The sequence below is a fragment of the Melanostigma gelatinosum genome (genome assembly GCF_949748355.1).
Source record: "Melanostigma gelatinosum genome assembly, chromosome: 23".
Taxonomy (NCBI): domain Eukaryota; kingdom Metazoa; phylum Chordata; class Actinopteri; order Perciformes; family Zoarcidae; genus Melanostigma; species Melanostigma gelatinosum.
The window spans coordinates 5,004,252-5,017,203 of NC_136656.1; the positions used below are offsets into that span (position 1 = coordinate 5,004,252).

The 12,952-nt window shown below is 44.5% G+C and overlaps 2 protein-coding genes across 3 annotated transcripts; one reads left to right on the forward strand and one right to left on the reverse strand.

Annotated features, from left to right (window-relative positions):
* Positions 1–18: 18 nt before the first annotated feature.
* On the reverse strand, positions 19–1,035 carry msmp1 (microseminoprotein, prostate associated 1; the record flags this gene model as incomplete). The annotated part of the gene is made up of 3 exons (XM_079296059.1): positions 19–260; positions 733–841; positions 927–1,035. 3 exons carry the CDS (start codon positions 1,033–1,035, stop codon positions 89–91), a joined length of 390 nt encoding a protein of 129 aa, XP_079152185.1. The 3' UTR covers positions 19–88.
* A 2,965-nt stretch (positions 1,036–4,000) lies between these two features.
* On the forward strand, positions 4,001–12,533 carry pik3c3 (phosphatidylinositol 3-kinase, catalytic subunit type 3). Of its 2 annotated transcripts, XM_079295749.1 has the most exons (26): positions 4,001–4,369; positions 4,776–4,964; positions 5,556–5,699; positions 5,863–5,992; positions 6,140–6,166; positions 7,099–7,185; positions 7,422–7,517; positions 7,626–7,697; positions 7,874–7,978; positions 8,153–8,245; positions 8,362–8,547; positions 8,721–8,851; positions 9,318–9,399; positions 9,619–9,686; positions 9,761–9,866; positions 9,960–10,076; positions 10,250–10,381; positions 10,479–10,607; positions 10,773–10,842; positions 10,933–10,997; positions 11,066–11,150; positions 11,244–11,318; positions 11,406–11,574; positions 11,713–11,803; positions 11,932–12,057; positions 12,286–12,533. In XM_079295749.1, the coding sequence occupies exons 1-26, from the start codon at positions 4,305–4,307 to the stop codon at positions 12,298–12,300; spliced, it is 2,655 nt and encodes an 884-aa protein (XP_079151875.1). In that variant the 5' UTR covers positions 4,001–4,304; the 3' UTR covers positions 12,301–12,533. The 2 variants fall into 2 exon arrangements, with proteins under 2 accessions (XP_079151875.1, XP_079151876.1); XM_079295750.1 differs by lacking the exon at positions 6,140–6,166.
* Positions 12,534–12,952: the final 419 nt, after the last annotated feature.

Genomic DNA, 12,952 nt, shown 5'->3' on the forward strand with positions numbered 1-12,952 from the left:
TAAAAGTGGTTACTGGTATTTAACTATCGTGAGTATTGGTTTCACAGGCGAATCGATTGGGCAGATAGTTGCTGGTCTCAGCAGTTTTCTACCCCACGAGGTGTTGCTGCAGCTGAAGCGATCCTTGGCCGGGGTCCCTGATGTCCTCGCCAGGGTAGCAGAGCAAGCGGGGATCGGCTGTCTGGACCAGGGACGCTTTGCAAGTCAATGACTCCACCCGCATCTCACACCACGCAGGGAAATCCACCGGCCGATGCACCCTGGACAGTTATCAAGGTAAGGGAGAAGAATTCTGTGCAGTTTTTCAAGCACTCTTATGGCTTTAAAAAAAAAAACACTTTCCCTTGCACGCTAAACTTTATTCTCTGTAAAGTGGACCGTAATAACCTCCATTCCATGCTACTTTATATGTCTTCTCTACTACACATCAGAGAGAAATACGCTTGTTTTTCAACGACCGTATCGTTTTTTCAGTTACGATATGAAGCATATGATACACTTGTAAAATATATCGAAAAATGTGATTATAAAATATGATATTTAATGTATCCTTAAACTTCTCAAGTATATAAAATAGCGCCACTGATGAATGCTTACTCCACTGTATGAAGACACATCAGTTTAGACCCACCACTATGAAGTAACTTCTACTCTCTTGTTCCGTATCTCTGAAGCCATCGTAACTTGTTGGCGTCTGGACACCAAAACCACACCGGTCGTTTGTTTACTCACGTCTCGCAGCAACCGACGCCGACGGGGTGCAGGCAGGTGCACTGCATACAAGCGTTGTCCATCCAGCTTTCACCCAGCGTGTATTGCCTCCCCTCGAACACACACAGTTCTGGAACACATGGCAGTCAAATATTAATGTTGATACATATTTCATTCCTGAAGTCAAGATAAGATTTTAGAGCACGGGATCTTACCTCTGGAGTTGAAGTGGCACAACATGGGTGCAGCAGACCCACCACTGGTGCACAGAAGAAACACTGCAGCTGCAAGCATCCAGTTAACCCCGGCGAGCTCCATCTTCATCTGGTCTGGTCAGATTCTAGCTCCCCTTCTCCCTTTACTCCCTTATTTATACATCCCGGGGCTTTACGACCACGGCGTGGAGGTGTGGTCAGCGCCGTCATGTTGGCCCACAGGCCTGGCTGAGGACGGTGTCGGCGGTGCCATCCATTGGGGAATCAGGAGGTGGTGGTTTGCTTGGAGGAGGTAAAGATCTTGGCGCGGTTTTGGCACTCCGGAGATCACCTCGCTGCGCTTCAGCGGGCATGAACCTCTAAAGTGATAGAAACAATGACACATCCATGTGGTGACTAAGAGAGGGAAGGGAAGGAGAGGGGTGAGATGGAGGGCAGGGAGAGAGAGAGGTGAGGTCCAAGGAGAGTCGGAGCAAGAGAGAGAGAGGAGAGAAAGAGGGATGGAATGGAATTATCAAACATGATTCATCACCATTCAACCTCTCATAAGAAGTGACTAATGCGCATGTAAAACACATGCCTAAATACTGATCTACTGAAATTAATAAATCAAATGTTTAGACTCAAAATACAGTTAAAAGAGCTTCTGATGATCTGCCTTTCAAGTCAACAGAAAACATTAGATACTTTAGTGGAGAAACATATTTTATGCAGATGCTTCATACAAGTCACAAGGAGTCACTGAAGGGTTTAATGAGTGTGAACATTCTGTAAATGACGAGCAGTCACCAGATCTCAAACCACTTTCAAAGTCTGACCTTATCTTCTTTTGGGAGAATGATGTTCGTCCCTCCAGTAGAGTTCAGAGACATTGTTGGTTTTCTCACCCATCCTGTGATACACACTATAGTCTGCACACATGTGCATTTCTGCTGCAGGGGCCCGCTGTCACCTCTGACCCCTCAGTCTACCTCAGCAGGATTATCTCATGTGTGATGATGAAGTATGATGTCACATCGTTAACTGCAGTCTGTGTCCTCATGCGGGTCCAACCCAAAAAAGGAATGATGGACACATACAAAGACTTACAATGGTATTTATGTATTCGATTTAATAACATATCTACAACTTCTTTTGTAGAGCTCAACCGTCATGTCAGAGGATCGATATTATCAGACGGTATTGGATTTTTAGTATAATAGTAAATAATAATGAAAATACAATATTGCAGAGAAACGATGCTGAAAGTAATTTCGAAAATGATTTCATTTAATGCACAGTTTCAACAGAAGTTGATTAGTAGATGTTGACTAAAATGTTGTCAAAGCAATAATTCACCATTGTTTTTCTGGAGCTTTCAGCAAGTCCTCCCATGATCTTCATCCACTGACAAAAGGTTATGAGATGTGGCTGAAAGAAATAGAAAAAAAACAAATAAGTGGACCATGTGAATAGAATAAATGTATTTTTTTTAGACCTTTTATACACTTTTGTACTTCTATCCCAACTTTGTTTTTACCACAGGAGGTCATTACTCTCATAACTTAAATACATGTCCTTGTGTACATTATTGTCAGTTCCTCCTCCACTACATTTGATTCAGATGCTGCTTCAGAGGATGGAAGCAGTTTTAACGGCAGATGTTCTTCCATAAGTTCAACTCGGGTGGTGCTGACCTCTTCAGAGCCTCTTCAGAGCCTGTGGGTCCCATACAACACCCTGGCGATGCGTTCACACCCTGATTTGACAACCGTTTGTCGTCAGCGTTGATGAAATGGGAGGACCTCATCAAAACAAAAGATGAGGATTTTCCTGTCACACACCCGTTGCCCTTCACGGATGTGCACTTAATTGGAGACAAGTGCGTTTTAAGTGGGGAGAACTTTCTGTTTGAAAGTTGGAGGGGCTGTCATCGTGTTTGGTCAAAGGGCTGCGTTTGTTGGGACTTCTTCAAAGTCGATAAATATCTTCCATAGAGACAAACTGCACCGCAAGAGGCCAGTAAACTCCTGTGTAAAACCTTTCTTTTATATAATGAATCTATATATTTCTATGAATATATGTCAATTCCAGCAAATGATTAATCATACACATACATAGTACTTTGCATATTTTAAGAGAATGCCAAATTCATAGCCTCACATTACCTAAAATGTTGTGCTTCAATTTAGCTGCATAGTATTTTCTTTAATTGTACAGGGTATTGTACATCTCTGATACCATATACAAAGGTCTGTCTGATTTGCAATTAGTACCACTATTAATCACTTTTTAATAAAAAAATAAATCCCATCCAATTTTGACCTATAGTATACCAAAAGTACAGTTGAAATGAAATGCATGTTGTTACAAAATGTACAAAATTGTGTGTACTCTCCCAAACTTTGCAAAGAACATTTACAAAGGCTCTGGCAACAGCACACAAAATGAAAAAATAATGTCAAAAATCCAAATTTACTGGCTTTAGAAACACAATTCTATAGTCGAACCATAATAGCTTCTCCATAATTTATGCATGTCTTTCTTTGTTATCCTTAATGATTAAATGTACATAACATATTCATACAGCTGCATGTTAATTTACTTTTAAAACCAAAATACTTGTCAAAAAAGTACAAAAAACGTACACAAAAAAGTTATGTAAATAAAAAATGTTATTAACAGATCAGTTGGAGCTTTTAACCAATTGATATTAAGTTTCTCATCAATTATTTAGGCATATTAACATCAAGTAAAGTCGCTTCTAAACTGTTACATTTTAACTATATTGACTGAAAAAAAATAATATATATATAGCGTAATATGTATTGTATTTTTATTTGATTTATTTATGTGGCTCAGGACCACGATCACGTGGTGTGGAGCACCAATTATATTCCTAAAATAATGCTTTATCAACTTTTACACTCTTGGGTGCACTGTGCCTTTAATAAGCATGCTAGAAACCACGCCCCTTTTCTACTTCCTTCTTGGTCCAATCAGGATCGACTAATCAACACACGACACAGCGATCCCCTGCTCGGTTTTATCAATCCTACTCCATCGAGGCTCGACTACTTTGGCCTGATGGTAGATTTTTGGCTGATGCTCTGTTGTTGTGTAGCTACCTAAGAAAACATCCAAATCATGCCCGGTGAGACAGCCGTTAAAAACATGTCATCACCGTGAATACAGGTACTCAGAGGTATCTGTTTAAACTTGTGAACGGACTGATGAGGTAACTATCCGCGCGAGCAGCAGTTTAAACGGGCTTCGGAGGAGTGTTTTTGAGGCCTTGTCGCAAACCCAACTGCTCCCAAAGTCTCGTTTTAACCGTCCGGGATTTCATGTTGAAGTCGTCAGGTTTCTGGTTAAAATTTAGTGTTTTCCCGTCGGAGGATGGACACTGATAAATTCAACTATGCTTACAGTTGTGACTTGGACATCAACGTTCAACTTAAGATGTAAGTTTTGTACTTGACCTTAATCATTAGGTGTGTGCTCAAGCAGTGTAACTAATCTCTCTTGTGACAGGATGCTGTGTGTGCGTGTGTGTAAAGACAGTCTATATTTAGCTAAACCATGTCACAACGAACTGTTTATCACATCAAACATTTAAGTAAATGTCCACATTTATCACGAATCCCAGAACGAGGTGTTAAGAGTAGTTTGTAGATGTGGTCTGACTTTGTACTGAAACCGTTTGGCCTTTTACAAAAAAAAGTGTTGCAAAATTGATGTTGCCTGTTGTATTATTGAGACTTATTTGTGAGGGAACAACTTGGAGCACCCTTGAAAACATCGGCATCAACATATTTGTTTCTCTCCTTCCTCCCCGCCCCACTCGGTCTGTGTTTTCTGCTCTTCCAGAGGCAGCTTAGAGGGCAAGCGAGAGCAGAAGAGCTACAAAGCCCTGCTCGAAGACCCGATGCTGCGGTTCTCTGGCCTCTACCAGGAGAACTGCTCGGACCTCTACGTCACCTGTCAGGTGTTTGCTGAAGGAAAGCCTCTCGCCCTGCCTGTTCGCACCTCCTACAAAGCCTTCAGCACACGTTGGAAGTGAGAATGAATCTCTTTCTTTGTGTTTGCTCTCTTCTCTTTTCTCACGAATGTTTCTGAGAATATTGTTGCGTATGGTTCTATGTCCTGCTGTGAATGTTTGTGCTTGGGTGTGTGTGTGTGTGTGTGTGTGTGTGTGTGCATGCGTGTGTATTCTGTGTGTTTTGACTTCTAGGTGCAGCTCCCTCACGAGTGATTGAAGGCACCTGGATGTGGTTTACCTGTATAAGCGCCTCCTTGCTCCGCCCTCGCGCTCTCTCATCTGCCTGGCACCAGACCCGGGTCTGCAGTGGGATTTGCGCACTACAGTTTACTTGTGTCCTGTAAATAAACTGGCAGCTGTGGTTGTTTTTAACCTAACTTGGTGTTGTGTACCTCCTATATGTTGCGACTCCCGAGCCGGTCGTAACGATATTGTTACCCCCAAAACCCATCTCCCCTATTGTGCCCTGTTTATTTATTCGACCATCTTCAGAGCTGAAAAGATACAAAGCTCCCTCCAGTACAAGCAAATTTCCTGGAGTTGCATATCAGTTCCTCAGACCCTTATCTCCTTATCTCCTTCTTCCTCTCTCCTGCTGTCCTGCGCAGCTGGAACGAGTGGCTGCGGCTGCCGGTCAAGTACCCAGACCTTCCCCAAAGTGCCCAGGTCGCTCTCACAGTGTGGGACATCTACGGGCCCGGCAGAGCCGTCCCCGTTGGGGGAACCACTGTCACCTTGTTTGGCAAATATGGGTGAGTCTAACATCGCACTACTACCTCTGGTTTGTTACCGACACAATAGAACAATGAGTTTTGCTACCAGGTTGTAAGATCAGCTTTGCACCTCACAGCTGCACTTTGTGAGATGACACATTGATGTGTGAGGAGTAAAACACCCCCTCCTGTTTTCTTCTAGTATGTTCCGGCAAGGGATGCATGACCTGAAGGTCTGGCCGGGTGTGGAGGGGGATGGAGGAGAGCCCACCACCACACCGGGACGCACCAGCAGCAGCCTGACGGAGGACCAGATGGGCAGACTCGCCAAGGTACAACACCGCATGTGGGTGGACAGGGTTAAGTGTGTGTGTGACTCAATGACGAAAAGAGATGAAAAGGGAAAGAGATATGATGTTGGTAAAGGGAGAGAAACCCTCACCGATACCAAGTGGTGTCTATACCATCATCTGTTCCAGGGCCCTGACCTGGAGGTACTCGGTGATGTGAGTACAAGTGGAGGAGTTAGTGTTGTCAATGCAGAATGTGTGTGTGTGTGTGTGAAGAAGGCCTCGGTCCAGATGTGTTTGCAAACCACTTGTATCGCTCCTTAAATGAGGATTACCACATTAGAACAATTCAGACTGTGTCAGGGAGGTTCCCATTATCGGTTAAAATACTTCCTTTGTCTGTTTAAATCCCTGAACACTTTGCATTGTTCTGTGTGGGGAACCCCATATGTTGTGAAAACCCATTCAGTGCTTTTAGAAATACGCGTTGACCCAGACACTCGTCTATCGAGGTGTACGGCTGCGTTCTTGAGAGCATCGCACGCGTTCGTTTTTAGCTTTTCTGCTGTTGCCGTACGTCAGTGTGTGTTTCCTGTCAGTGTGTGCATGCTTTTCTTGTTCACGTGGACACAAAAAGATTGTTTGTCAACTTGTTGCAGCTTTTTTGGAATATTTAGTGGAAAGCGTCAGGGATTTAATTTTACCGTCATCTGATTGGATTGTTAAAAAAAAAAAAAAAAATGACTACATTGATTCCTACTTTTAATCTATTAATCCTGAGTGCAGTTGACTTAATCACAGCCAACGTTTTTTTCCTCGGCTGCTACCAGTTCATGTGTTGTTGTAAAGAGCACTAATTCTAACCAGCTGAGTTGTGGGCTTTCTGTTCGTGGCCAAATATGTGCTTACATTCCCGACACCCACACTGACCGACGAGTGGATTGGCTGCTTGAGCGTGTGTGTGTGTGTGTGTGTGTGTCCGGAGATGCTGGATTGGCTGCTGCCACTGGATTTGTGCATGATTTGGTTGAGCTGTTTGCACATCAGCCACCATGCTGAAACCTCAACCTCCATTATTTTGTTGTATTTTGGTAAACCTTTGCCTCTTCCTCCTCTCTCTCGCTCTCTCTTTCTCTCTCTCCATCCAGCTGACGAAGGCCCACCGTCAGGGCCACATGGTGAAGGTAGACTGGCTGGACCGTCTCACCTTCAGAGAGATTGAGATGATCAACGAGGTGAGTGCGTTTACCTCCAAACTGAAATATGCTCCGTGATGGGTGACTTGACGTTTTGTAGAGACATTCATCGTCCCCAGAGGACTTTGATTATCCTCTGACTTTTCCTCGAGCGCCACCATGAGGTTGACATTTGTGTTTTTTTGTCATGCACAAATGTTTTCACAGTAGTCTTTTAACTAACCGTCGTCTGTTGAGTTGAATTCAAGTGTTTTTCGTCATGTATGTTTCTGCAGAGCGAGAAGCGCAGCTCGAACTTCATGTACCTCATGGTGGAGTTTCCCCGCGTCAAAACAAATGACAAGGAATACAGTATTGTCTATTATGAAAAGGTATTTATTTTTTTTACATTTAAATGCTCGTAACGAGGTGTATTTTAGAGTGTAACACCCTTTAATATCACTGGAAACTGTGCCGGCTGATTGGTGTATTTCACTCAGGATGGAGACGATGCATCGCCTGTTCTCACCAGCTGCGACATCGTCAAATTTCCAGACCCACAGATGGGGATGGTGAGAGGACGCACGCAAATACACCCACTTACACTCTGGAAAGAATTCATTTATGATGTCTATTGTTGGTTTAGCATTATGTGAATTTCATGTAAAATATTACAATAATGTAGCATGCTTGATTTATAGTGTGTATTTATAGATGCAGTGTTTTTCAATTCATGGTCTTTCTACAGGAGAACCTGGTGGAGAGCAAGCATCACAAACTGGCTCGTAGCCTCCGCAGTGGGCCCTCAGATCACGACCTGAAGCCCAACGCTGCCACACGTGACCAGCTTAATGTAAGCAACAAGAAGTCTGGTTTTTATTTACTCTCCACATGTAGTTGAATCTGAGAGTAGAAAAGAAAATAAGTTTATTGATGTATGATTGATCCCTGGGGAGTTCTTTACCATGTCTGCTATTACAAACCACTGGAATTGATTTGGTCTGTGTGTGTCCGTGTGCACCAACAGATCATTATGAGCTACCCTCCGACCAAGCAGCTGAGCTCTGAAGAACAGGACCTGGTGTGGAAGTTCAGATACTACCTCACCACACAGGAGAAGGTGGGTGTGTTTCTTACATTCTGCCCCACCGTAACCAAGTCCGCTGAAGTTCCTGTCTCAATCCTCTTCTCTTGCTTCCTCCTCTTCCTCTGCTCTTCCTCCTCCTCGCGCTGCAGGCCCTCACAAAGTTCCTCAAGTGTGTCAACTGGGATCTGCCCCAGGAGGCCAAGCAGGCTCTGGAGCTGCTGGGGAAGTGGAGGCCGATGGATGTGGAGGACTCCCTGGAGCTGCTCTCCTCCCAGTTCACCAACCCCACAGTTAGACGCTACGCTGTGGCACGCCTGCAGCAGGCAGACGATGAGGTAGGAGGACTGAGGGGGAGGGGGGGGGGGTCACTAGGATACCTGTGTGGGTGGATGATGGAGACTCTCTGTGTGTATAAAACTTGTTTCAAACCTGAGCTTTGAATTCCAAATATGAAGTACTTTGTGAAGAACCTCTTTGGCATTGTTGTTGCCGTCTCCTCTTCCTCTAGGACCTACTGATGTATCTTCTCCAGCTGGTCCAGGCGCTCAAGTACGAGAACTTCAGTGACATTCAGGGCGGCCTGGAGCCCGGCAGCAGGAGAGACAGCCAGGGACTTTCAGATGACTCGTCACTGGACAGGTCGGTTCTGACTGCTACTCCGTCTGTGGATCGTAAATAAGTCGGCACTATGAGCAGCTTCGACAGAAGCGAGACACATGTGGAGGTTCTGTTGTTGTGTAAAAAAAAAAAAATAATTGAGAAGCAGAACGGTTGTTGTACTTCCAGGGATTTTTTTTCCCTGTTTTGTTTTTACGGCCTGGATCTAAATTTAACCCAGAAGTTCTCACTGTTTGGGAGAGTATTTTTGACATTGCAGAATTTTGATTATTTTCCTTTCAGGAGCCGTAATGAACTCTTAGGTTATTATGGTTTTACTGGCGTCGCTCTGTAGAGCTCTGGCCAGAATCTGGAGGCCAGAGCTCTGACGGTCAAAAACAGTCCACACTGAACACAGCGTCTCATCAGTTTAACTAAAAGTGCCCTGAAAGTTTTCATTTCCATTTTCTCTGACCGTTGATTGTTTTTTCGTTCACTCTTTCTGTAGTTCCCAGATCCTGTCTGGTACATCTGGACCTTCCACTGCCACACAGAAAGGCAAGGAAGCGGCCGACAGCGAGAGTATCGAGGTAAGGAAGTCAAAAATGTCCCTGAAAAGAAAACCAGAGCAGGAAAGAAACTGACAATCCCCACATGGCACATGGACAACCACCAGTTTTTGAAGCAACAGGAAGTCAGAAACACAGAATTGTGCCAGAAATTTCAAATGTAATTTTGTTCCAGAAAAGACGCTATATGTTAGTTTCAGCTTTGCATGGACATCTTCTTGTGTCTGTATCTCTTTGCAGCAAGACTTGTGCACATTTCTCATCTCCCGTGCTTGCAAGAACTCCACACTTGCCAACTATTTGTATTGGTGAGTAGCAGCAGGTCAATATAAACACAAAGGACTTTTTCCAGAGATAACAACAACCTGTGTGTCTTCTTAAGGTACGTGATTGTGGAGTGTGAGGATCAGGACACCCAGCAGAGAGATCCTAAGACTCACGAGATGTACCTGAACGTCATGAGGAGGTTCAGTCAGGCGTTACTCAAGGTCTGGAGGCTTTTATCTTTCACTCTGATTAGTCTGTTGAGGTCCTGCAGCAAACTGAATATGTTTTTCTTTGTCCCTTCCTGTTCCCTCCAGGGCGATAAGAGCGTGAGGGTGATGCGGTCGCTGTTGGCTTCCCAGCAGACCTTCGTCGACAGACTGGTGCAGCTGATGAAAGCCGTGCAAAGGGAGAGCGGGAACCGCAAGAAGAAGGTTACAACAGAATACCCACACAGTATTTATCTATCTCAATGATGCATGTGTTTTCATATCTGATTGTTTTATCCACATGCACTCGCATGGACACTCCTTCTCCTTCATGCGTGCTGTTTCCATTGATTCTGCTGAGTTGTGTTAACGGCAGCGTTCCCCGTGTGCGTCTGCAGACGGAGCGGCTGCAGACGCTGCTGGCTGACAACGAGAAGGTGAATCTCTCGGAGATCGAGCCGATTCCGCTTCCTCTGGAGCCTCAGATCAGGATCAGAGGCATCGTCCCCGAGACCGCCACGCTCTTCAAGGTACAGAGAGTAACTTTCATCCTCACAAATCACTTTATCAAGAGTATCTGTGCAACACATTGCTCATGAGTCTTTTCCCTCTATGTGTGTTGCGCAGAGCGCTCTGATGCCAGCTAAGCTGATCTTCAAGGCTGAAGATGGAGCCATGTACCCAGTTATTTTCAAACACGGAGACGATCTGAGGCAGGATCAGCTCATCCTTCAGATTATCTCGCTCATGGACAGAGTAAGATTACTCTTAAACTGGTTTACTGATGGTAATTGTTGGTGGTTTTAGTTTGATTAGACTACCGACCACTTGTAGTCGTTGATCTCTTTGGGTTTTATTTTCAGTTGACAGAGCTTTTTGTGTAATGTTGTAAAAGATATTTGGGTTTTTTTTGGCTTCCAGCTGTTGAGGAAGGAGAATTTGGACCTGAAGTTGACGCCTTACAAAGTATTGGCCACCAGCACCAAGCACGGTGAGAAGTCATGACTCATCACTCGGCTCCATATAAATTAAAAAAAAACATTCTTTCAGCCGAACTAAAAGTATTGTATTCTTATTCCAGGTTTCATGCAGTTTGTTCAGTCTGTTCCCGTTGCTGAAGTCCTGGCTACTGAAGGAAACATCCAGGTGAGCAGAGAAACAATAAGATGCAAAACATCGTCTGTCCCTTTTATTCACATAGTTTGTCTCAACAGAGCTTCTTCAGGAAGCATGCGCCGAGTGAAAAGGGACCCTACGGCATCAGCTCCGAGGTGATGGACACCTACGTCAAAAGCTGCGGTGAGTCCGATGTAACGGCGCCATGTTTAACCTGTCTGTGTGCTCTACCTGCAGAAAACCAGTCTAATCACCTCTCTCACTGCACCCTTCCAGCTGGTTACTGTGTCATAACGTACATCCTCGGAGTGGGAGACAGACACTTGGACAATCTGCTGCTGACGAAGACCGGTGAGGCAAACGGCTCGTGGGTACCGCTTTACTGATGTCTTCTTTCACGGAGCAGTTTTCAGAACGTTCTCATCTCTCTTCATCCAGGGAAGCTCTTCCACATCGACTTCGGCTACATCCTGGGTCGAGACCCCAAACCGCTGCCCCCGCCTATGAAGCTGAGCAAGGAGATGGTGGAGGGGATGGGAGGCATGCAGAGCGAGCAGTACCAGGAGTTCAGGAAGCAGTGCTACACCGCCTTCCTGCACCTCAGGAGGTAAGAGGCCGGACACGCGAGAAAACAAACTAAACCAAAGTCGTGTTTTTAGCCTTTTTTAATATAGTTGGTTTAAGTGCTTCCATTACCACACAAGTCGAACCATTGAAACAACATTGTCCTCCTTTCCTCCTTCAGATACTCAAACCTGATCCTGAATCTGTTCTCTCTCATGGTGGATGCCAATATTCCGGATATCGCCTTGGAGCCTGACAAGACGGTTAAGAAGGTACGTTTGTTGATACCAAGAACAAAGACAAGAAATACTTCTTTTCCCAGTGGAGTTTAGATGGAGCCAAGTAATTACGCCGGTACATCTTGAACAATGTTTAAAATGGACCTCGTGTTTCCCTTCAGGTGCAGGACAAGTTCAGATTGGACCTGTCGGACGAGGAGGCCGTCCATTACATGCAGAGTCTGATCGATGAGAGCGTGGGCGCTCTCTTTGCTGCTGTGGTCGAGCAGATACACAAGTTCGCTCAGGTATGTTCACTCAAACGCACAGTACACTGACAGCGTAATGATACATGTGATCAGTTAACCAAAATTACGCTGACTGAGATCGACCAGTTGGCGTGCAAGAAGCATATTTCAACAGTGTTTGTGTATTTACTTTAACTGCCAGAAGGGATATACATGTCTGCACTGTAATCCATTATCATAAGTATTTCTTGTTTGATAAGTGTAAACTTTGTTCCCATCACTATTCAGTACTGGCGCAGATGAGCAGAACAAAGGCTGAACTGCTTTTGCAGCAGGAGCACATGCTGGTATGGCTTTGAGTCGACTGATGGTGTGAGTGAAAGAAACCCAATGACACTGTTAAAGGCCAACAATGCACTGCCAACCTCGACTGCAAGATGGTGAACCAAGGACATGGTGCTCATTGTTTGCTTATGTGTATATAATGTATATTAATTGTTAAATGAATGATTGAGATGTATGGCCAAATAAAAGACTGTTGATACGAGTGAATTGTGTATTTTTTTTCCATCATTTAAGCCCGAAATGGTGCTGCTATGCAGCGTTCATGGCGCGCAACGTGTTTCTTAATTGAGCATTGCTGACCATCTGTGGCTGGTCGTACCGTCGACGCTGGGGGTAGAAACCGGTCGGTGAGTCACAGAGCGAGTGACTAAGCATTTCCTGCCACACATGGAAAGAGGAGCGCACAAATTATACATTTCCTAGAATGGGTTCCTTGTTGTATGCAGCCACCGATTAACTTTAAAAGAAACAAACTGCAGAGAACAAATACGTTTTAATTATGCACCTGCAGCAAACGAAGCTTTAACTGGTTTTAAATGCCTTTAATCAGACAGTTATTAAAAAGGTAGTGAGCTTACTGCACATATGTCCCCTCAATCACTCATCAGAG